Below are 26,673 nucleotides of genomic sequence, written 5' to 3'. Positions count from 1 at the left end.
TTCTTGCGCCTTTACATATGACCATATTTCCAATATCACCTTCCTCTTATAAAGTAATGTAACAGCTGTATTGTGGCTGTTTTTCCTACTAAATAAAATGAGAATTCTACATCACTATAAGAAGCCAAACATAAAGACAAAAAAATTCCAAGTGCAAGACATAAGTGAAGCAGTTAAAGAAAATAAACTTTCATCTGTTATAGCCACCACTCTAATGTACAAACCTTTTAAATGTCAATTTTACGATTACTTTGCCATGTAATAAGACATTTACAACTATAAATTTCGTTCTTATTGTAAAGATGTGAATCGTCAATTTATTAGCATAATTAAGAGATCAATGTAAGATGCATACAAAACTGAGCTTTACCAAATTAATTGGCATCACAGTCTCCAAATAAATGTACAGAAAACTTTTGAGTAGCAGAATTACATGTCTCTTGCATGTAGTGGTGTTTTAATCATAAAGCTACACTTTTAAAGGGATTTCGCAACTTTTGCATAGTTTTCTTCGTTTAAGCATTTTAGGGTTATAGAAAATAACCATTAATGGTGGTGATCAGATATAGAAGTATTGAATTTTTTGTTTCTTCAATCCTTCTTTCCAACATAGGAAGCTTCAATCAGTGCTTATCAGCTGGCCATTTACAACCTTCATAAAAAATTCTTTTGTGCCATTATTATTCTATATGATCAAATCATACGGCTTAGAAAAGTCATTTGCTACCTTGTACTATGCTGAAAATCAGAACGTTACCCATGTAAATGAATGATTACTTAGTTTTTTAACTGTATCAGATCTGAAAATTTAATACCATTGTCATAGTTTTCACATCTGAGCACATTATGCATGTGTACATTATTTGTATGTGTACTAACATGCTATAAGAATAAATACCATAAATAAAATAATAAATATCTTAACATATTTTTGGCTATGTTTAAAAACTCAGCAGCAAATTAAAACTGAGAATTACACTTCAAATCAACCTGTTATTAAGGAAATAAACATTAATTAGTTATTACTGTTTTAAAAACAGATTAGATTATCTCCCCAATTTCATTCTAAGTTCTGACCCAGATACTGAAAAACAATTACAATATTTATACAGAAAAATTAAAAAAGTTATTTCAGTTATTCTGTTTTAAAATTCTAGTGTAGTATAGTATATCAGTAAGTTAAACCAAACATTTAAAAATAATAAATATTAGATGTTTTAAGAAGACTCATTTCTAATTCTATACAATGCTTACAATTCCTTACTTTTAACCTGACTACAAATTTTAAATCATTACTTCTAAAAACCACATTCACATGCCCTCAGGGGGAGAAGGAAAAAGAAAAAAAGAGATCATCTTGCAACACTTAAGAAACTGGGAATTGAATTAATGCACATTGCTAATTCCTACTCAATCATCTAACAATACTCCCATTAGGCATTTGCAGAAGAAAACTGCAGATAAGACTGCCTAGAAAAAGGAAAGCCTAATCATAACTACATACAGAAAGTATCCCTCAAAACCCCTTTATTAGTTATTTTTAGTAAAAAAAGTAAGTCATCTTCTACAACTATTATAATAGGACTAAATCTTTTTACCATTTAATGAAGGGACATATCTTCCCTCTCCAGCAATCATTCAAAAATTATTCCTCCAAACTTTGGCCAAAATATAACATCAGAGTGTTGAGAACTTAAAGTATCCAAACTGCAAATGACCCATGTGCCCACTAAGCTTGCAGTTTAGCAAGCTGTGCTCATCCTGGACACTTTCTTTTCCAGGCTATCCTCTCCAATCTCTATGCATATCTATGATAGCTGAACAGCAGCAGGACATAGATGTAGCTGGGTTTTTATGGTCACAGAGGCAGAGACTTTAATACACACATATAAGAAAGTGAAGACTGTGAAGTGACTTGACAAACAGTCGTGCTGTTCACACGGATGACCAACTGCTAACTTCTTATTAACCATTTTTTTCTTAAGTGCCTACTATAACATTCTAAAAACAAAAAGTCTAATGCATATTCCACTTTACTGCAATTTCAACTACAGCTTTTAGTTCACCTTCCAGCCAGTGATGTTTTCCCCCCAGCACTGTTAAGGAAAGAGTTTAATGGTCACACTTGACAAGACATGGGACACTAAAAGCAGAAGAAAGCATGCATTTCTGGCAGCCACCATTCTGATGTACAACCAACAGAAAAACTAAGAGTCTGCAACCTAGAAAACCCTAATATCCTTGATGAATTTGGCATGAAAAACTATGCTGTAAAATGGTGGCTACTGATTTATCAAGTGGCAATAGATCTAACTATGAGAACTATGACAGCAAGAAGTCTTTCAGTGAACTAAATGAAATCTGTAAAACAGTGAAGACTGAAGACTAAAAAGATGCAGATATTTGTAAGCAACCTTCCTTTCATTCCTCCACTCCAGGGAATATCCTCAGTTTAATTCTTTACTAGAAAACAAGGGGAGAGTAGCATTTGCTGAGAAAAGGGCACAGAAGTGCTGTGCAAGCCAAAAAATGGAAAGACTGACCTCCTAAAATGACATCTAGTTAGATTGGCGTAATATCACAGCAAAATAAAAAAAATAAAAAAAAACCTAGAATGCCTAATGTTTTTCTCTCCCAGTCAGCAGCAAAGAAAGCCACACTTTTTAAATTTAGGTAGTTGAATACTAAACATTCAAAATATCCTAATGAAATTAATAGATCTGCAAGTGTTTAGCACTGTTGAAACCTCTCACATACGTAAATCTCTTTACATGAGCTTGTGAATCAAATGTGAGGCAGGAAGACTTATAAATCTAGCAACTACTTAATGTAAGCCCAAATTAAAATTTCATGGCACCTAAAGACAAGTAATCCTGTCATAAAAGGCACTTGTAGTCCATTAAAGACAACACCACTTGATCACTAGGGTGAAGTCTAGAAAGAAACTGGAATGAACTTTTGTGCTGTGTCTGGTGAAACATACCCACCTCCCCACGTTTTTTCTTTTGGTGCTAATTCAATACTTTTTACAAACACTCAATTAGTTGAAATCACAAAAAAAGAAAAAGGAAAAAAAACAAAAAGAAAAAAAGAGACACAGTTGGTAAAGTGCTTAGTTCAGACCCTGACCAGACAAAAGACAAAGTCAAGAGAAGAGTCTAGAGACTGAGGTATAAAATTACAGATAAGTACTAAATACAATCAGCAATTTCTTAGCAGAAAACATGTTAAGGATTTTAAACAGATGCCATCTGCATTTGCAGTAGTTACAATGACAGAACAGATGTAGTAAAAAACATTTTAAAAAGCGCCTAAATCTGAAAGACTTGTCACAGTTTGTTAGGGCTACGATTTGCACATCTGCAAAATGAGCTCATCAATGTATCTCTGAAAAAGAAAAGCCCCTTTTCAGAAAGAAAATGAAACACATTAATGCTGCAAAAAAAAAGTGAGTGAACCGTTATAGCCTACATCATAATTACATGTGTTCTGAAAGTGAGTAGAAAAATCTGTGTAAAAATAGTACATGGTTAATTTTAAAAATATTTTCTGCATTGTTTTTCAAATTCTAGTTTCAATAACTGGCATGATAATGTGATAAAGACAACACTGCTGCTGCAAGGCCTGGGATAGTCTCAAAACCACAGGGTGTCTGGAATACCTGCAAATTTGATGATGACTCATTTAGCCCTTTTCAATGTGGACTTGACAATATTCAGGAACTTATTATATGGACATCTGTCAGAGTAAAATTAGTTACAGTTATGAATTTTACAGTGTTCAGAATTTTCTTGGTCACCCAAATAACAGTACCTAGAAACAAACTTTTATGAAGATACTTCTTCATTGTTCATTATTTCAGTCAAAAACTAGCTATTAGAAAGTGGAGAATATTTTCAGGAGGAAGACTTCTGGATGTCAAGATACTTCCTTGCAGAAGATATACAAACAGAGACTGATAATTGTCCACATAAGGTTTTATGGTATGTGCTATGATGCTGCCCACAATAAGAATGAGGTCTCAACAGCACACTAGAACGTGGCAAAAAAAATTATTGCTTGTGAAATTGCTCAGAAAGGTTAAGAGCAGCCATACTGAGACATACAGGACAAAATTATATTGAGAAAGAGCACTATGACAAGTTTCATTCGGACACTCAAATAGTGCTGTAAAAACTGAGAATAACATGGATATGCAGCATGATTGGGAAGAGATGGTAGCTGAGTCCACTTTGCTCCCAGCCACACTATTTTACCCTGAAGCAGACTGTCTAAAGAGCATCCAAGCAGATGCAGCCTGGCTCCCAGTGCAACAAGAGAAAAAAGTCATGGTAGATCAAAAGTAACAAGAGACAGCCACGGCTGAATCCCCTAAAATCCTTAAAAATAGAATTAAGATGTGGCCTAGGAAGCTGCTGAAGCTACCATTTGTGGGCTCAACACTTTGTAAAGCAACAGAGAAGAAGGGAACCTCTCCAAAGACAACTGTCCCAAAGGACTATATAACACCATCTCTTAGTTTGGTCAATACCTCCCCAGTTTCTTCAGGCATTCAGCAGTTGTCTATAACTGCCAGGCAACTAAGATTTGTATTTACACCTGAATGTTTAATCTCCTTTCAACATTGCAATTTATTTTCCACTGCACTTGTTTACTTTTGGTCCTTTGTTTTTCCAGTTATATATAATTATGCATCTACATATGCTGAAATATTAAGTCTTGATTACCAGTAAAAGTAACAGTAACAGAGGCTAAGATGGGCTTGCTAGTAGGTCTCATTTTAATGGGCAAGACTGAAACAGATCCAAAAAAGAACAGATCTTTCTGCCTCATAGAGCTGTGGCTATCTACTCTGGCAGCCCAAGTTTAAAGGCTTTCAGATGATACTGGAAAGCTCAGTTTCCAGTATGAATTATAAGAAAATCTTAAGTGAACAGCAGCAGTCACCTAGAAGTAATATTACACTTCTACTTCAGAAGATAAACAAAAACAAACTGCAAGGCAAACCCAACTTTTCCCCAAAACCAGAAAGGTATAGTGTTTCAGCCTAGCTTTAAATTTCTCTACTATTTTTATTCATCTAAATTTTGGTTTTACAATTCTGATATCAAGGGGCGGTAACAAGAAAAGATTAATATAAGCTTTGATGAACATCGTAATTGCTTCACAAACCAGAATATTAAGAGACTGTAGAGTCAACAACAGCAAAGAACAACTTTGGAAAACACATTACCAGTCTAAGATTTCGTAGTGAATATGTATTCACATTGCTGATTATTCAAGTAATTACAGAATATGATATTCAGACCTCAGTTTTCTTTAACTAAAATACATTCCACTTGTTTGCATTTCTCAGCAAAAGTAAATTTCAGGGGATTAAGTTTCAAAACTCTGAGATAATTAAAGCAGTCTTGCTCTTTTTGCAACTACAAACATCACCTTTCAGAAATATGATTTATGCTGAATCTTGAAAGTTGAGATTACTTGAAAAACAACTCACATTTTGATATAATGATACCACAATTAAAAGACTTCCTGATACAAGAATAAAATGGTCTCTGGATTAAATTTACTTAGCAGCAATTTCTAAATTTCCTATATTTAGTTCCAAACACATCAAAATTAATATCTCGTTCAGGAATCAAGTTTGTGAATCGCCCCTAAAGACTACAGATGAGAGGACTAGGGGGACTAGTACCTACAGACTATGTACAAGATGGCCACCTTCTAAGTTAATCAACACATCCTCACTTCTTTCATGCTGTTGCTCTCTTGAATAGTTTACAAATATACAATAGTTTACAAATATATCTTTAGTAAAACCAGATAGTGATATCTTCAGTATCACAGAATCATAGACTCATAGAATACTTTGAGTTGGAACTGACCTTTAAAGGTCATCTATTCCAACCACCTTGCAGTGAGCAGGGACACCACCTACTAGATCAGGTTGCTCAGAGCCCCATCCAACCTGACCTTGGATGTTTCCAGGGATGGGGGATTTACCACCTCTCTGGGCAACCTCTTCCAGTGTTTCAACATTCTCATTGCAAAAAATTTCTTCCTTATATCTAGTCTACATCTACCTCCTTCCAGTTTAAAATCATTACCCCTTGTCCTGTCACTGCAGGTTCTGCTAAAGTCTGTTCCTGTCTTTCATATAGGCACCCTTTAAGTATTGAAAGGTGGCAGTACTGTCTCCCCAAGGCCTTTTCTTCTGCAGGCTGAAAAACCCCAGCTCTCTTAGCCCGTCTTCATATAAGACATGTTCCATCCCACTGATCATTTTTGTGGCTCTCCTCTGGACCCACTCCAACAGGTCCCTGTCTTTCCTGTGCTGAGGACTCCAGATGTGGACACAGTACACATGTAGTACAGCCTGTAGATGAGCTACTGAGCTATCAGTTGCACAACGGCATTTTTCTGAATAACTGAACTTAATGAAATTTCAATGAAAAAAAAAAGTGTTCTAAATATAAAAAACAGAATTTATAAAAAAATATAAAATAAGGCTTCTGTATTTCAGCATTTTAGTCTAATGCATTTGTGTTTCTGGCTTTATATTCTATACATTTTGCTACTGATCCTCATAATTAACCAAAAATTTTGTCACCTTGCTGGGGAGAGTGTCTTTAAAAAGTGTTGCTCATCAAAAGACTATGCAAAAACATCTATATTCGTTTTTGAAGTTTATTTCTAGGGTTCCTGCCTGAACAAAGAATCCTCAAAGATAAGAAAAAAGTGACCTCTAACTTCACAGTCGCAGAGGGAATTCAGGAATAAGTCGGTATCTTTGGGAATATTAAAAAAGATGACATAGCTAGTTTATTTCCTTCTTTCCTTCTTTTTTCACTTGCTTTACTTCATTTTTGTTTGCTTAGATGTTTGAACTCATGTTATTACATGCTTAACTGATATCCATAGAATTCCTTGATGTGTTGCTTTGCCTCTTCAGCAGGTCAGCCTACAGAATTTTTGGTTTAATAGTTTTAGGTGAAGACACTACCAGAGAAGATGCCATGTTTTAGAGACAAAGGCGCTGTTTGGAATCTACTGTACATTTTGCGTAGGAAGCTTCTGGATGGCCCTAAGGAAGAGGGTAAAGAGATATAGGAGATTCTGCTTTTGCTTTAGTTTTCCTTTTTGATACATAGAAGATGGAAATAGTCCCTTTTGGCTATTACAGTAACTCAAACACATATTTTATTTTAACTATTGTGGCTCTAGGCTCTGGAGCAATGTTAAGTCCTGGCAGTCTTTCCACTGACATCTGCATGGGGATATCTATACATGAATATAATAGCTGGCTGCTATTATAGGAGACACTACAAATTAATTTATTAGGAGACACTACAAATGAAGACACTATGCTCTTAAGTGCAAAAGAAAAGAAAAAAAAATAGTTTTACAGATGTGCATGTTAAAATAACCAAAATATTTTCTCTGCCTTGCTTAGCTTCCTCATCCTGCTGCCATATGGCGCTAAGAATTTTCCATCTTAGTATTTAAAGACCATTTTCTAAAAGGAATGACTAGATAATTTGGTAGTTTCTTAATAAGCAGGATAAATAAAGTTTATTATTATTTAAAAATAAAACATGAAGCCAATTACTTCTTCCTTGTTAAGTTCACTACAAAAAAAGCCAGTGGAAAAAGATGTACGTTAGAGATTATTTTATACTCAATGACCAGCTGTTTTAAATTTGGATATTAAGTAATTCACTCTTTTCTGTGTGCAAGAGCTGAATGATTAAGTAAATTCCCATATGCCCCAACCTGTGCCAGCTATACTAGGTTATCGAAAATCCAGCTGCTGTTATGATAATAGCTGCCAATGCTAAAACTACTGATGAGAATAATGAATCAGCTTCAAGTCAACTAAAACATAAACTGACATGGTTCCCACCGGGGATACATGGGAATACAATATATCTGTTAATTAAAAACTAATGCTGACCCATAGTCACATAAAAATTAAGTGCCAAGAATTCATGTGCATTGTTTAGGGTGGAAAAATAATGCCTAGTCAAACTGTATGGAGACAAGCAGCTCCATTTCCATCCGTAGTCTTTGACACACAGGAATGTCCTATGAACAACACAGAGTTTGCAGAATAGATTTCATTCTATTGCAGTTTGCTTTTCTTTCTTACATATTGTAGTTGCCATGTGGCTCTTGCATGACATATTTTACATAGCTAGACTGCTACATTTTGAAATTATAATGAAAAATTTATTATAAAAATGCTTATGCAAATGTGATTCTTTCATGTACAAGTATTTTAATGCATTTTAAGCTTCAGCATTACAACTCCACCACCCTTAATTCAGCAAAATAAGCACACAAGCAACAACAACAAAAAAAGCAGAAAAAGAGAGGAAGTAGCTAAAAAAGGTGACCGAAATAATTCTCCAGACAGCTATTTTTAGGGCAATTGGTGCAGAAATGCCCATCCAAGTATGTCAGTATTAAATTTTAAAAGCTAAGACTTCCTTGATATAAAATTATTACTTGTAGTTACAAGAGCTTTGCAAGTGAATTTAACTTTCATCTCCAGGCCAGCATAAGTAAACAACACATTAGTATACACACATTTATTTGTCATAATGAACTCTGTTGCTAAGAGAAATAATTTTGAAATTATCCTAGAAATTGCAAGTGTCATAAGCTAGATTAGAGTATGACTTTATTTTATTTTAAAAGTAACCAACTCATTCACATTTGCTGGAGCTGGATCATCTCCAGCACACAAAGTATACATCGCTCAAAAGCCACATTAAAAAAATCTTCAATAACTTTACTTCAAGCAGTCTATATATAGTACTTTAAGCATAAAACCCCCCAATAATTAAGAATGTATTATTTGAAAAAGATTAGGTATATATTGACAAATTAAAAGGATGTCATGCAGAGACTTAAGATGCTTATAAAAGCTCAAGCAAAGGAGCAAACCACATCAAGGGGCTTACCGAAAACTCAAAGATTTTGAAATCTTAAAGCAACTGATTTTTTTCATACCTTAATTATGAAGTTGCAAGTAATTGTGTTTTCAGCCACATGTTCTTGACATTGCAAAAAAACCAACACTGTTATTTTATCAAATATTAGGAGACTTACTTTTCTTTAAGAAAATCCACTACTTGTTTGAAGTCTGCAATGCAGTATTCTCTTTTCATGTCCATGAGCACACTGTCAGAGGCTGACTGGACTGGTATGTGCAGAAAAGCATATACTCTTGGATGATTGAGAATCTTTGCCATTTCCTAAGAGTAATTAGAAAAGAAAAGGAGTTTTAAAGCATGATGAAAACAACATACAAAACTCCTTTATATTAATATATCACAGAATCACAGAATGTTAGGGGTTGGAAGAGACCTCTGGGGATGATCTAGCCCAACACCTTTACTAAAGTAGGTTCAGCCAGAGCAGGTTGCACAGGATCAAATCCAGGCAGGTTCTGAATGTTCCCAGAGAGGGAGACTCCACAACTGCTCTGGGCAGCCTGTTTCAGTGCTTTGCGACCCTCACAGTGAAAACATTTTTTCTCATCTGCAGATGGAGCTTCCTGTGTTCCAGCTTATGCCCACTGCCCCTTGTCCTGTCACTGGGCAGCACTGAAAGGAGTCTGGCACCATTCTCTTGATACCTACCCCTTCAGATATTTATAAGCCCTATAAGATCCTGCACCATTCTCTTGATACCTACCCCTTCAGATATTTATAAGCCCTCATAAGATCCTCTCTCAGTATCCTCTCCTCCAGGCTAAGTATGGGGTAAGTATCAGTAGTAATACTTCAGAAATCCAAACAATACTGAGTTGCAGGATCCAAGTTTGAAAGAGTAAGGGCAGATGAAAATATCTGGAAGCCATTTTGCTTTTAAATAAAATAAGAAGAAAGTTATGGCACTGCACTGCCCTACATAGTGCTATGCAATTAAGATAAAATTTTGGAGGCATTTAGAGGTTTAGTATTGTGAAAGTTGATGTTTTCAGACAGTGGCTGTTTTAAATTCCAGAAGATGGAAAGGGTTAGATGCTTTCTTGTCAGAGTCAAGTTCTCCGATACACACTATGACAATGTCTCTAACTAGAGTATCCTTAAAGTTGGCCATTTGGTAAAGAAGGTATATCTACAAATATATACCTTAATTTGCATTAAGGCCATTTGCAAACCTTGTGCAACACTGATCTGAAATATGTTACCTGTGATATTTCAGAGATGAGACTCCAGGACTTAAAGGTGTTTGGCTATAAAATGCTTAGAATTCAGCAGAGGTTGAAAAGAGAGATGTTACAAATACAACAGTTTGCTTTTCTTTCTTACATATTGTAGTTGCCATGTGGCTCTTGCATGACATATTTTACATAGCTAGACTGCTACATTTTGAAATTATAATGAAAAATTTATTATAAAAATGCTTATGCAAATGTGATTCTTTCATGTACAAGTATTTTAATGCATTTTAAGCTTCAGCATTACAACTCCACCACCCTTAATTCAGCAAAATAAGCACACAAGCAACAACAACAAAAAAAGCAGAAAAAGAGAGGAAGTAGCTAAAAAAGGTGACCGAAATAATTCTCCAGACAGCTATTTTTAGGGCAATTGGTGCAGAAATGCCCATCCAAGTATGTCAGTATTAAATTTTAAAAGCTAAGACTTCCTTGATATAAAATTATTACTTGTAGTTACAAGAGCTTTGCAAGTGAATTTAACTTTCATCTCCAGGCCAGCATAAGTAAACAACACATTAGTATACACACATTTATTTGTCATAATGAACTCTGTTGCTAAGAGAAATAATTTTGAAATTATCCTAGAAATTGCAAGTGTCATAAGCTAGATTAGAGTATGACTTTATTTTATTTTAAAAGTAACCAACTCATTCACATTTGCTGGAGCTGGATCATCTCCAGCACACAAAGTATACATCGCTCAAAAGCCACATTAAAAAAATCTTCAATAACTTTACTTCAAGCAGTCTATATATAGTACTTTAAGCATAAAAACCCCCAATAATTAAGAATGTATTATTTGAAAAAGATTAGGTATATATTGACAAATTAAAAGGATGTCATGCAGAGACTTAAGATGCTTATAAAAGCTCAAGCAAAGGAGCAAACCACATCAAGGGGCTTACCGAAAACTCAAAGATTTTGAAATCTTAAAGCAACTGATTTTTTTCATACCTTAATTATGAAGTTGCAAGTAATTGTGTTTTCAGCCACATGTTCTTGACATTGCAAAAAAACCAACACTGTTATTTTATCAAATATTAGGAGACTTACTTTTCTTTAAGAAAATCCACTACTTGTTTGAAGTCTGCAATGCAGTATTCTCTTTTCATGTCCATGAGCACACTGTCAGAGGCTGACTGGACTGGTATGTGCAGAAAAGCATATACTCTTGGATGATTGAGAATCTTTGCCATTTCCTAAGAGTAATTAGAAAAGAAAAGGAGTTTTAAAGCATGATGAAAACAACATACAAAACTCCTTTATATTAATATATCACAGAATCACAGAATGTTAGGGGTTGGAAGAGACCTCTGGGGATGATCTAGCCCAACACCTTTACTAAAGTAGGTTCAGCCAGAGCAGGTTGCACAGGATCAAATCCAGGCAGGTTCTGAATGTTCCCAGAGAGGGAGACTCCACAACTGCTCTGGGCAGCCTGTTTCAGTGCTTTGCGACCCTCACAGTGAAAACATTTTTTCTCATCTGCAGATGGAGCTTCCTGTGTTCCAGCTTATGCCCACTGCCCCTTGTCCTGTCACTGGGCAGCACTGAAAGGAGTCTGGCACCATTCTCTTGATACCTACCCCTTCAGATATTTATAAGCCCTCATAAGATCCTCTCTCAGTATCCTCTCCTCCAGGCTAAGTATGGGGTAAGTATCAGTAGTAATACTTCAGAAATCCAAACAATACTGAGTTGCAGGATCCCAGTTTGAAAGAGTAAGGGCAGATGAAAATATCTGGAAGCCATTTTGCTTTTAAATAAAATAAGAAGAAAGTTATGGCACTGCACTGCCCTACATAGTGCTATGCAATTAAGATAAAATTTTGGAGGCATTTAGAGGTTTAGTATTGTGAAAGTTGATGTTTTCAGACAGTGGCTGTTTTAAATTTCAGAAGATGGAAAGGGTTAGATGCTTTCTTGTCAGAGTCAAGTTCTCCGATACACATTATGACAATGTCTCTAACTAGAGTATCCTTAAAGTTGGCCATTTGGTAAAGAAGGTATATCTACAAATATATACCTTAATTTGCATTAAGGCCATTTGCAAACCTTGTGCAACACTGATCTGAAATATGTTACCTGTGATATTTCAGAGATGAGACTCCAGGACTTAAAGGTGTTTGGCTATAAAATGCTTAGAATTCAGCAGAGGTTGAAAAGAGAGATGTTACAAATACAAAAGGTCAGAAAGAAAACAAAGTAAAGGTAACAGCAAAATGCAAACAAGCAAAGACAAATCAGATCCCTGATTGAGGCTTGGCAGGGTGATGGAACATGAGATGAAGAATAGAATATGGCAGTCCTATTTATTTCATTTTTATTATTTACACAATTAAGGCCATGCACTCTAGCAAGAAAGTTTAAGCATTTTAAAAATTGAGACAAAACAGCACCTTGGTTGTGTGCAATACGATATAATACTGCCTGTTAATCCCTAACTTGCAAAAACTAAGTGCATTTGGACAAAGAAGCATATGACACACAACCAGGTTTTCACCTAGGGTTTGCCCTTTCTTCCTATGAAGTGAGTACACAGGACACAGGCTGGGACCAAGTGCTGCACTGCCTGCTCCTCTGCCATGCGCAGTCAGGCTCACTCAGACCATTTTCCCTCTTTTCTTTGACAGGATAGATTTTTCTTCTGACAACACATACTGCTGCCAGATTTAGCTAAGTTCAACTACTTACAGATTCTTTCCAGATCATTAATCAGCAATATTAATCATACATCTATATTTTCTCTCTGTATTTCTACAAGGTTGGCCTCGATTGTTCAAGGAGAAGGTAAACACCCTCGTGCCTTTTAAGGGTAACTTTCAGGCACCTGTCTCTTAAAAGCACTGATTTTTAGAGGAAGAAGAAAACCACTCTCTAAACACACATCTTTCATCTAACAAACAAATGCATACAAAACCTGAACTCTCTCTATTTTTTAAGTAGTTTTGAAAGTTTCTAAGATCCTATTACATAAATGACTAAAAGAAATGGTTACTGTATTCTGTGGAATATCTACTCTATCTCAGGTATGTAAACTAAACATTACAGCAATAACTATGCTGATAATAGAGGGCATACAATTTGATGCACAGCTAGGCTGTTTGCAGTGAAACTGGCTCTCAGTGCAAGCTGGAGGTAGCTGGATTAATGAAGAAAAGAGTAAAAAAATGGCCACCATGCATCCATACACATTTGATATCTCCATTTCAAATGGAACCATTTGACTACACCTTTAATAATCTTAAGATGTTCAGCTAAAATATATTTTCAATAAGAAATGGCATAGAAAAAATTCTGTAAAAAAAACAAAAACAAAATGACAAAATTTTTCCTTCTCTTTCAGGCTTTAGAAAATATGGTAAATGTAGCTTTTATGGAGCATCCTAGTAGTCATCTGTGATTTTTTTGCTTATCAGTAATAAGTTTTGATAATACATGAAATGGCAAAAGGGCTGGAAGCTAAGCTATGTACCACAAGCCTACTATTCTACTTATCTTTAGAAAATAAATTGCTTGCCATACATATCAGAAATGCATGTTCTAGACACGTTACGTATCTTGAAATCCTAATACAGCCTAGCTGTTGTGGTCACAGGTTTCAGCTATGTTCTGAACATTCAAAGATCCTTCTAGAGAAGAAGAGGCCACAACAACTTTCTACTGTGAAGTCCTTTCTTTGCTTACTTTCTATACACAAAACACATTCCATGTCCTTTAAGCACTCAAGTCCTATTGAGTATATTCCTCTATTTTCAGGCACAGATCTGAATCAAAGGCCCTAATGATAAATGGATTTCCCACCAGTACTTCAGGATCATAACTATTAACTTGGTGAATTTAGCAGAACACAAACCAAGCACAAAGCAGAAATACCTGATGACCCACTCTTTCTTTGTCATTGGCTTTTAAATACCACCGGTGTTCCTGAATTTACCTTGGAGCAAATAGTTCAGAACGAATCACAATAATGAACTAAACAAAAGTTTAGCATGATTACATCAGAAATCTGGATAAAACAATCTTTCAAATTTTCTCAGCATTCAGATATAAATACCACATTATAAAGCAGAGCTTTAAAGTATAATTGTTCCAGTCTTGCTTTTGGTCCCCCCTACACCTAACTACACTGAAGTACTTACCCACATAGGTTTGATTAAATCACAACTAGGTGCTGAACACGCATATTTAGTTAATACCGACAGATTTTCCCACACCACAGATTTTACAGAGCATACTAGATTTCATCACTTAATAAAACCATCAGTTAATATCCCAGAGAGAACTTGAAGCACATCATGGGCTAATGCATAATTGTACTGTATAGTGTATCAACACTCTAAGCTTAACATCTGTTTCCTGTTGGTTTGTATTTTTTTTAAATTTCTTTTTATTTTTTTACCAAGTGCTTTACATTACTAGATATAATTACGTATTTCAGTTAGAAGGAAAAATGCAATATAGAATTTTATTTCCATCTGGAAACAATAAAGGAAGAACTTTTTCAAATTATACAACTGTGAAAGAAAATTTCTGTCTTTAATCACAACTGAAACAGCTGATTGCCTTTTCCCCCCCTATCCCTTGGAATCTAACAATATGTCTATGAACAAAGAGAATAATTACATTAAAATGAAAGTTACATTGCATGTAGGAACAAAGGTCAAAAAGTAGCACAATTTGTTTTAAGCTGCCTTTAAAAAAAATAAGTAACCTACATTTGGAATCTAATAATATATATGTGAAATATCCTTTAGGACATTGATCATACTGGAAATACTTTTTTCCAATTCTTAGCAGCTGGAGTACATCAGAAAAGAAGGCACATTGCCAGAAAGATTATATACATTATTGCAGCAATTATAATACACAAATTTAACCAGCTAACCAGAAAATCAATCCCTCTGTTTGCAATGATACCACATGCAACCATAGAGAATCACACAGACAATAAATGTCAGTATCTGTGCATCTTTATGTCAGTACCAACAAGCTGTTCAGACAGCAATTCTTTCCCCTAACGTAAAGTAGGCAAAAATCCAGGACTGAATTCTGAATAGCTTGCTCCCTAGCAAAAGGATTTTGTCCTCTGCCAGCAGTGAAGCCCAAAGAAACTCCAATCCATATGGAAACATGACAAAATGGCACTCCCTCAAAAATTCTTCCCCTTGTGGCAGATGTTAGTTTGGGATATGACATGAGGAGTGTCTGCTGACTGTTGCCTTTCAGAAGCCCAGTGGTGCCACCACCAGCATGGTCTGGATGAAAACCAAGTGGCTGTGGTCCATTTTATAAATTCCTCTGCTGTAGTACAGTTCAGGAACAGATGTGATCTAGTGATGCAGGCATGGCAATGATGACACAGTATGATCAAGTCTGGAAGGCCCATAACAGTTTTGTTAAAACTAATGATCAGGGAACCTTCACCCTGTTCCCATCCCTTGTGAGTAACTGGGCTGTAAAATCCTAAGAACATGTAGGATGTATAATTGCACACCTCCCCAGGGACACTGGTTGGAAGGCAGTGGCTTCCTCCCATCTGTATATGAAGTGGGGGGGATGTAATGAAGCCGTATGATGGCTAAGCTTAGTGGCAACCCCTACCCCATGTAATATAACATGACTTATGCTCAGGTCTTCATCATACCATTAGGATAAAGGGAAGTCACACTGGAACAATTAGAAGCCCACACAATTCTGACCAATGTAATTTGAACCTTACAATCAAATCTTAGGGTTGCCAGATGGAGGGCAAAAATCTGTTTTGTCATATGGGAAAAATGCCTTCCACATTACCAAACAAAAACCGGGTATTAACTCAGGCCACCCTTAGAAATGGATATAAACCAGACTGCAAGCCATGATTTGCTGATAGGAGAATGAGCCATATGCTCAGCCTTAGCTGTTCCCAGCTGTTCTCCTAGGTGTGGGATCTCTCTGTTGCTTCCAACCTCATAAAATACACAAAACCCAAGCTAGCTAAGCATTTTTTTTCTCCCTTGTGGCTACATATGAAGCTTAATCTCTTAAAAACTAAACCAAGCAAAACAAAAATCATTTACATGCCTTCAAAAACTTGCCACTTCTTTTATTAACAATGAACAGAGGCTAACAGTTCTTTCAAATAAGTCACTTTCACGTAATACTGTAATACAATCCTGTATTTCATAGTTCAAAGTTTCAGCAGAGGCTTGTTGCATCTCTTCCCATGAGACAGTGCACAAAGAAACACCCAGTACCAAATAGTTGCTACCTGATTTTTATTTTTAAACCCTGTAATATCAAGAATTGTCCTATTTAGTTAAAAAAAAACCACAAAAACCAACAACAAACAAAACACACACACAGACAAACCAAACAACAAACAAACAACATGTGTTTCTCTCCAAGATAGGACCCTTAACCTGGATATACATGGTATCCCCAAGAAGACGGACAGCCCCTGCAGAGTACCACTTTTTGCATCTATCTGATAAAAGCAGTAATAACCAGTACAGATATCCTAAACCTGGGTTGCCAAAACATTTCACAATAAGAAAACTAGAATCCCTACAAAGCCTGCTTCCAATATAAAAATAGGACTGAATTTACATTGGATAAAATGTAAAACAATCAACATCTACACTGCGTAGGTGCTGATCGCTTATTACTCAACTCTGTACGGAGGCGTGAGCCCAAGTACATCTGCAAGTGCGTCACCAAAACACAGCTGATCCAGTGACACATTCAGCATTAATAGCACCACACTGACTCCCTCAAGGTATTGCACACCTTCAGTTCCCACACAAACTGATGGAAGTGCTGTGGTTGGAAACATGCAGTTAATGGTTCAGTGTTTTCAAAGATGAAAACTGTTACTGTTGCTGCTGCAGCCCTCAGTACAATCCTGGAGAGACTGGGTGGAGTTTTAGAGTGGAGTTTGTCCAGTTTCAATCAAGAGATTAAGGCAAAATGTACATTCAATTAATGGCTAGAGTGATGGCTTAATGACTTAAAGCCATCCAAACAAATAGATAATGCTAATTCCTTGTGAAATTATTAATTTTGGTGTGCAAGAAAAAAAAACACCTTTTCATTTTCACCATGGTGCTCTCAAATTTCTCATCATTAAGCATTCTTCAAAAAGAGCTTTTTTTTTTGTTTTTTTCCAGAAGTAAATTAATACTCCTCTTTGCCGTAAACATAGAAACACAAATAGGAAAGTTCCCTGAAAATGTGATTTATTGCAACAGCACACTGCTACTTTAAATAACTGTCTCAATCATATTTTATGCTATTGAAACCTTGAAAATCAATTAAAGGAGAGAGAAGCACACACTTAAAATGGACAAGTAGGACCATCGCACTACCCTTCTGTCTTTAGAAAACTGGATGTGTGAAATGGATTGCAAGTTTCATCCATGCTGTGCATTTGTTTACCACCTCAAAAATGAGAATCCCGTATGGTATAAAATAATTAATCTTTTCTACTCAGAAGGAAGTAATAGAATGAATGGCACAGTTCAGCTGCACCAAGACACGTAAGTGCCAGGAAGCCTCCCTATCATTTCCCTCTATTTCAAAACAAGCAAGTACAATACTTGAAATAGCATCTACTTCAGCACACTGCAGTGGAAAGAAAACAGTGGTTTTAATAAAAACCCAAACCTCTAGGCAAGTGTAATCATTTTCTTTTGCAGCTATCCAACTTACTGGGCTAAATTCCATAGCAAAAAAAAAAAAAAAAAAATATTGAAAAATTGCAAAAACATAAAGACTGATATAATAAACTTTACATTATTCAGTAGGCTCTTGCATTATTAACATAACAGAACTAATTGACTTCAAAGATTTGGTAGAAGAGATTTTACGTCTTTTGCTCAATTCATAATGGTACAGCAATGCTAGTATTATGTGCAGTTTTATTAAACTTTCTAGAACACATTGTAATACCTTTCTCTCATTTTTAAAGAATAATCACCTAAAAAAATTTAACCTTTTTTTAAACAAATGCCAGAGCCTAATGAGGCAAGCAGTCAAGATTATGTAGATGATGTTGCAAAGCACAGTGAATGTGATAGGTCATCTATCAAAGAAAACAAAAGAGTTTATGCACATAAATTAAATAGAAACTCCTGGAACAGCATGGAGTGTAGTTGGTAGAACTTTATAATACAAATAACTAGGGAAGTGAGACCTTATTTGTTTTTCAATAAATGCAGAAATATTAAAAGAAGATGGCACAGTTTGTTAGGCAAGCTATATATTTGACAATACTTTCTAACCCAATGCCTTGAAGTGCAACTGCTAGAATTCCCACTTTAGCAAAAATGCACTTTCTCATACAAGTACCACCCACTCTTTGAATAAACTGCTCAATGAATGGTGATTTTTATTTTCTGCTAGTTAACCACCAAGGGAATAAGCCACAGCTCCAAAGGTCTGCTGGGATGAAACAGCTTCTAATTAATTGGCAGGCAACCTGACACTCAACACAAGATTGAGAGTGGATCTGTCTGATTTAAATACTCTTAATTTTCATGATAACCAACAATCTAGAGAAATGTTCATATAAGCAAATCATAATAAAGGTACAGTTAACACACACAGCTTTAACTGGTCAAGCAATGAGCGACTTAGCATTAACCCTGTTTTGCAACACCAATTTTTATGCATGGGTTATTAAATACAGCAGAGCACTGGATACATGCATAAAATATTCTGTCTTGAATCTTGCATAAATAAAAGCAGGTCTTTCCCTATGTTTATCAAAGCATTTTTTTCTAATGGTGTTACAAAGAACAGGAGCTTTATTGCCAGAACCCCAAAAGATTCCCTTCTACATTATCTGGAAGCAAACCTCTACTGTTCATCAAAGTTCCCAATACAATAACACCGTTAAGGTTTTTAACACCCAGGATTCACAAATAGAACATGAAACCTTCAAGAAGAGTAAGATGTGTTCTTATTTTGACATTTATTAAGCCAACTCGTGTTCCACCAGCTGGCAGCAAACATTTCATCAAGCATTTATGGACATTAAGACCTGCTGAGTCTGATCTTAAAACTCTAAATGTATATCAAAGCACAGCAGAGATTGATCCCTTTCCTAACCCCATAATATCGAAATATACATTCTGGGGAGAATGTACATTTAAATTCACTGAAAAAGTTCCCATGACAGAGTATTTTAGTACTTAAAGGTAACAAAAAGCTGGATTACACAGAGCAAGCAAAAGTGCACATACAGTCTGTGTGGGATGAATAAGCATTTAACAATAATACCAAAGGCCAAAGGAAACAATGAGCATTCCTCCTCCTCCCTTTTTTTTCCTTTTTCAGAAGCCCAGACACAACTTCCCCTCTCCTCCTCACCTTAGTATCTCGGATTTCTTTGAAATATACTGCTAGCAAGAGAAACACAGTGACAACCAGGTAATCATAGAATGGGAAATTTGCATGGTCCACCAACTACAAAACACTATAAAACTCACAGAGGTCAGGGGCTCAACTATTAATTTACTTAAATATATGCCACAGTTTTAATTTTTCTGGTCAGATCAACAGTTTTAATTGGTACTTTAAAATCCAGCAGTCTATGAAAGTGACAAAAGAAAATTACTAGAAAATACATGCCCTAAAGGCCTTTTAATTCTTGAAATCATGCTGCCCTCTCATTTGCAGTGAAGAATGTGTGCATATTATTCCTTTTTAAAACACATTTCAAATCAGCTTACATTCTAGCTTATTCACAACTTGAATTTAGGCACAACACTCAGAAACATTTGATGCAGTCAGAGGAAAAAAGAACAATATGGAAAAAAGAAAAGTGAGTTAGTAATTTTAGTGTAATACGTATCTATGTGCTGTGTCAGGGCACATTTGAAGAAGCCATCTGCAAGGTATCAGCTTCAATGGGGTCAAGCGTAAACACTGAGCTGACATGAAAAAATCAAAGCAAGAGAGGACAGAAATACTATTGTGATTTGCAGTACAGTACACTTGGCACGTCTTACGCATTTAAAGACGCTGCCGCCATGCAGACTCCCTCTCAGTGGTTGGTGCATCACTCAAATGTCCTGAATTAATAACGGAGATAAAGCCCACAGATGGCATATGGTATGGTTTCAGACAGACTCATTTTGACAGGTGACAAAGACGACTACTCATCTAGTCATGTGAAATTCAGCACTTACGGGAATGGCAGGTGTGAACTGCCTCCTTTATACAGATTTGGGAGCATCCCATCACTCACAGAAAGTGCTGTACTAAAAACTCTGGAAGTACAGTTAGTGTCAAATCTGCAAAGGAGATAAGCTAAAGCTGAACTGCCTCAGCTCTCTAAGGCCCCTGTCCTTGTATAGTCTGTATGATCTGCATTCCCTTTCAATTTGCACAGAGCCCCAAAAACTGAGCAAGAAATTAAAGTTAAAAACCCAAGAAAAAGCTAAATATATTCAAGGCAAAAATTAGTCTCTAACACTATGCTGCTAACATGAATTCATTTCAACCTGCTACGTATTTGGTCTAGTTTGATTTTTCTGACTAACTCACATTCACTATTTAACTGTTTTACTGGATTTCTCCCAACCATCCCTCCCTATTGGTCACCACAAGTGACTGTAAACAAGTGGATTCTCACTACAGCACTAGCCAATGACTCCCTAATATGATTGTAGGTATGCCTGGAGGTTACTTCTAAAGCAAGATGTAAACCTTATGTCACTTTTAGTCCATGTTATACTATTGGACAGTAACATCTTTGCCATCTGGCAGTCTGTGTAATTCGAACAGTAGCTCTGTGCAAATACAGATGGGTAAGAGTACACAAGGTAACTGTACACACGCGCATTCATTGCAGGCTTTGCTAGGACTATAAAATGGATCCTAATATTAACCTTTTCCTTTGCTGTTACCATTTGATAAAATAAAAAATAGTTGAAGCTAAAACCTTCTTCCCTGACCAGGGAAATTTACCAACATTTTCTGCCCTGTACATAGAATCCAAAGTTTTCCTCAATGTCATATGGCATCAACATATAAAGAGAGCACAGACATTGGACAAAAGCATCTACCTCAAAATCTTGGTTTGAGACCAAACTTCAAATAAGCAAGCTATACGCTTCATGACATACACATTCAAACAGGCAGCTAAGACTGAGTACTTTGGAAAATGTAATACTATCTCCATTGGCTGGCCACATTTCTTTGAGAGGAAAATATACAATCTCTTCTGCTGCTAAACTGAAAGCTTCAACTTCTTTCTCATTTTTAATATCACAGTCAAGAGAAACAATGTTGGGAAGTCTTACATCCTCCGATTTTCTTAAACACACCAAATAACCTTCTCAGTTGTACCAACAAACCCCATGCAGTGAAAACTGCAGTGGAACTGTGAAGGGCAATTTCCCACATTTCCCTCCCAGCCATGGGTTTGTTCAATCTGCAGTATGACTTCAGGGCAGGAAAACTAAATTCCCTTCCAAGGAAGTCAGTGCGGTGGCCACGCTCCAGGTTTACATTGAATGGGCTCCAAGAGTTTAGTGGGAACAGAAGGATTCAAACCAATGATCTGCCTTTGGAACAGCTTTGGACCATGGGTAATTGTAAAGTTTGGTTAAGGGGATTAGATTTATTTTGAAGTAAAGACTCAAAAATGGACATAGTGTAGATATAGTGGCTTCACTACCAAATTCTGTGATTTCCTGATCTGCTCTTATTGCTCCTTACTACTTACTAATTTAAGTGCAAACATCACCTGCAGCTGAAGAAAACAGCAGATAATAAAAATAATTGTATTTTAGATTATAACCTGAATAATGACAAAACCCCCTTTTTCTAATGACTTTCTAATGACTTTCTAATGCACCTATCAAAAAGAGTTGAACATTTTGTATGATTCTAAAACACTGAATGGTTCTAAATAATTCTTTACAAATGAGAAAGCCCAACTGAATGTACAAATAATAGTTCAAAAACATATAGTTGCTTCTCATCCCAAAACTGTTCATGCTACATGCACCTCTAAGTACATAAAGCACTATTGCCACCATATTTATTGAATCAAAACCTGAAAGTTCTAAACTGTGACACTGTACCACACAGGTATGATGATTTTCATGAGAGTAACAGCTACCCCTGAAATTAGAGCCATCTTTAAGGACAAAATGGCATTTACCTGACTAATACCTGAGGGCACTGGGTATGCTCAGTATTATAAATTGTGAAAACTTAAACTGACTGTCTACTTATTCTGAGTTTAAACGACCACTAGCCCCTGCCCCCAAATCTACCAAGCCTTCCAGCATGAGAGCCTCAGGCCAGTCAGAAGCACCCATAGCTTTCCTTTGCACCCTCCCCAGCTCTAGCCCCACCACTCCTGACCCAGGGGAAGCCCTCCTCCACCTCCTCCTACCCTTGTGCTGGCCTCCAGCTTCAGCCAAACAGCAGACCTGTTGGCTGGCACTTCTCAGAGGATACGGAGATTGATTTCCTGACACAGCGGCAGACATAACATTCTTGAGATGAGTGGCATTTACTGTGCCTCCATTTTTATTTCCAGGGAACCTGTCAGTGTGGGCACTACATTAATGAGTCAAAAGACCCAGAGTGCCAAAGCCCAGCCACAGACCTGAGCACACAGTACAAAGAAACACTGGTGACAGCTTAAGCAGATCTCTGTTCCTAATCCACTGTACGCTTTCTGAACAGTATCTCAGCGTATATTTAGGAAGTATTTTTTGGAAGAAAAAGGAAGAATCTATAAATATGTTTGCACTTGCAAATAAATTTCAATCTAAAAGCAATTAATCAAGCAGCTTATCCAAAAGTGGGCTAAGCATCTTTGTATGAAGGAGAAAGTTATTCCACCTATACAGAAAAAGCACATGCAATATAACAATGTATAACAATATAACAATAATAACAATTTTAGCCAGTGGATACAATCTATTTTCCTGAGAACCATCGACACAGTAATTAATGTGTTACTGAAGTATCTCATGTCTAGCTACATCTTAAAGATCCACCTGAGCAACACCAACAACATAAGCTGGGCATATTTCAAAGGACTACAGTGTGAGGAAACTGGGCCAAACCCAACACTTCTGAGAATAACTCCACCTGCTTCTAGAACAGTATGTGCAGCTTAGGTTTCCATTGTATATAAAGTAATAAATTTTAAAATTTTTAGTCCTTTATTCAGTTATATTATTCATAGGTGCAACCTTTTCCTCATTCATTGAGGACATGAGTATTGTCATTGTGGTCTGAGGAATTCTTTGCTTCTACTGCAGCTGTGCCATCTACAACTCAAGGTATTAATCTGCATATCCCTATTCTTTTTTGTTTTCAATCTCCTCTCATTCTGACAATTGAAAAGTAACAGAAACTCCAGCAAATAGTAAAAAACCTGCAAATTCCAAGCACATAAACAAGCCAGTGACCTGATGGTTTGAATGCTTAGAGATTAAATAACTGCCTATTTGAAAGAAAACAGGTATTTGCTAAATATTCTAAAAGTTACATTTAAGACCAGTTCTAACGACAGAGAAGCTCAAGCAATACTACATGACTGTATTTTAAAAATGTATATAATGTCTTTGGGAACTGGTATTTTAAAAACATTAAACTTACAACTGAATTTTATAGGAGAAAACTAAAGCATTTTTATAAACTGTATTATTAGCTCTGGAGGTTACAAGGATAAGACAGACATAAAACTGGCCAAACCTTTTACCTGCAGGTAAGGTCCAGTAACTATAGCAAAAACTGTGAATGAATGAAAAACATTGCTTTTAGACTGAGTCTCTAGGGAAGCTCTGTCTAGATCTTAAAATTAATTTATGCTTTTACATGACTGTTGTTGTTCTATGCGACTTCTTAAGCATGTGTTCATTACTAAAGTGAAATAAACCTTTGCTTAGCAACTGCATATGTATACTTGTATGTAATTGCTGAATTATTCTGATTTTTAAAAAAGATACATGATTGGAACAAGTTTTCCTTTTCATTGGATATAAAAAGTGACACACAATTAATACATTTTCCCATGCAAATCACCCCATGCCTTATAAAAAAATAGATTAATAAAATGCAGCATATTTTAAAAAAATTAAAGATGTTTTCAACCAATAACAGTTTCATACCTTACTTAGGAGATAACAGAACTACATCTGGATTTTATCCTAATCAACTGACATGAAAATTAATCAACTTCTCATTTAATTTATTTTGTTTTTCAAACAAATCATAGCTTCACCCTTTTGTCAACTGGAAAGTTAAAAGCACATTCCCCACAAAAAGTTTATTTTGTCTGGTAAAAATGCATACAGGAGACTGCCAACATATCCTAGTGATATTTCAGATACAGCTCTGGTAAGCTTGGATGAGGGGACTAGAAAAAAAACCACGGCAGGTTAAAAAAAGAAAATTTGCAATTTTTGTATAACAAAACATCAAAATTATTTCATCAAATTACAAGCTCAGAAATTCTTGGTCACACATGAAACAAATGTGATAAAATAATCCTTAAAAACCATCATATAAAATGAAACAGTGCACAATACTCCACAAGCAACAACAGATATTACACAAAAGGCTGGTGTGAACATAAAACACGTTCTGCACAGTAACATTCAAGATACACATTTTCAATAGACTTTCAGTGAAGTTTCTCACCCTGCCATCACTCTTAAAGATGCATTTTTAAAAGATATTAGAATACTTTTCTTGAATCTGAGTCAGGTCAAAGACCTGCAGCACTTTCTAGAAAATTTAGAAGCAGGAAGATTAAAGATAATAATTCAAAACCATTCTAGATTTGTGATGTGCTCACATGCACTGTATGAAAGAAAGCAATATACTTTCCACCTTGCCCAAATTATATAAAATAAAGACAACTACAGTGCCCCTTAGGTGGGCAGTTTCTTATCTCCAGCAACTGATTTTCAAACAAAACCAAAACACGACTCTGTGAGCACTCATAAGATGAGCAGCAGTAATAAAAGTGGCAGCCTATGCAAAAACACTTTTAACAATGTGGGTTAAAAATGAAAGCAAAGACACTAATTGTGACAAATGCTACAATTTTGATTTGCTTTTGTACAAGATGCTGAAAAAAGTTAAAATAAAAACTTGTGACTGATAAAGAGTTTGAGTCAGAATGCTAAGCTCTAAGAAACATAACCAAACCACCTCCTAAAGATTTCTATTCAGTGTGTTGTTAAGACTCTTAGTGAATTGTATGTTAAAACAAAGAATAAATTAATAGCCTGGGAAATTCCTTGCAGTTTTCTGCAGCTTGTGTTTTTTTAGCTAGTGAAGTGAAAAACTGCTTATTCCTATTCAGAAGAAATTCTTCTAGCCAATGTGCTTTCATAGGAAAAGGTGCAGTTATGGCACTCCGATAAGAAAATACTGTCCTTGACACCTTAAGAAAAAGTAAGTGCAACTATTAACCTATAATATATTCAGGAAAGCAGCATGGACAGCAGCTATTTATCTGGATATTGCTGATGTACATGGTTACAAGATTTACCTTACACTATATCCTTCCCCTCCTCATAGTTCCCATGAATTTCAATAAATTCATTTGATGACAGAATCAAATGAAACCAACCAATCTTTGAGACAAACTCTCACTTCCTGATTTGCACACATATGATATTCTTTGAAGTTCACATTGTTGCACACTTTGTTCCTTCTAATGTGGTCGAACTACTTTGTTACACAGATATACACTTACACTTTCCATTTCTTATCATGGAAACTTCTACACACTCTCAGAACAGCATTTGACATGAGATACTAAATACATTGTTACGTGAGACCAGCATATAGAGTTTTTGAAAATATTAATCTCAGGTGTAGAAGGAAGACAATTTCAATCCCATAGTCCCTTGCTTGCTAATGACATTTTGTTTAGTTCTTGAAAACAATAGACATACACACAAATACAACATTGCTATACTGAAGCTCCATATGTGAGAAACCTCAGTAATATTATAATTCCAAAATTATTTTAGTATCTAATCATCTTGATAACCTGCTGTGCTAGATGACCAGCTTAACACTATGAGTGTAATTCTATAAATTTACTTGAAGTCCATGCTATACACAAGGTTCCACACCGACTCACTTGGTGAATGTCTATGTCAGCATATAAATTAGTCTCTTTTCTTCCTTACCTCCAGATGCTCTAAAATATAGGGAGGGTTTGTCATGCCAAGCCTCAGCATAGCTCCCTCAGGAATAGCTTCAACCAGCTTCCAGAGAAGCGTAGGGAGGTCTGTGCCAATGTCTCTGCCATAAGCCCCTGTGTCTTCACTGGTCAGCCATATCTCACAAACACCCTCTGTGAATAAAAGGAAGAGATAATTAACAAATCTGTTTTAGAGCTGTTTATTTTATCATACTCTTTTTATCACTCTTTTTAATGCAGTATTTCACAAGGCTAT

The 26,673-nt window shown here is 35.9% G+C and overlaps 1 protein-coding gene across 1 annotated transcript in view; it reads right to left on the bottom strand.

Moving 5' to 3' along the window:
- CDKAL1 (CDK5 regulatory subunit associated protein 1-like 1) overlaps positions 1-26,673 on the bottom strand; it is a 434,593-nt gene that overhangs the window by 152,018 nt on the left and 255,902 nt on the right. Inside the window, exons 8-9 of the mRNA XM_010004517.1 lie at positions 26,404-26,570; positions 11,291-11,436 (exon numbers count right to left, since the gene is read on the bottom strand). Coding sequence (XP_010002819.1) covers positions 11,291-11,436; positions 26,404-26,570 — 313 coding nt within the window. The remainder of the gene's footprint in view (positions 1-11,290; positions 11,437-26,403; positions 26,571-26,673) is intronic.

The sequence above is a fragment of the Chaetura pelagica genome, unplaced genomic scaffold, assembly GCF_000747805.2.
Source record: "Chaetura pelagica isolate M959 unplaced genomic scaffold, ChaPel_1.0 scaffold78, whole genome shotgun sequence".
Lineage (NCBI taxonomy): Eukaryota > Metazoa > Chordata > Aves > Apodiformes > Apodidae > Chaetura > Chaetura pelagica.
Note: the sequence above shows the minus strand (reverse complement) of the source record. Positions and strands in the feature narration are given on the sequence as shown.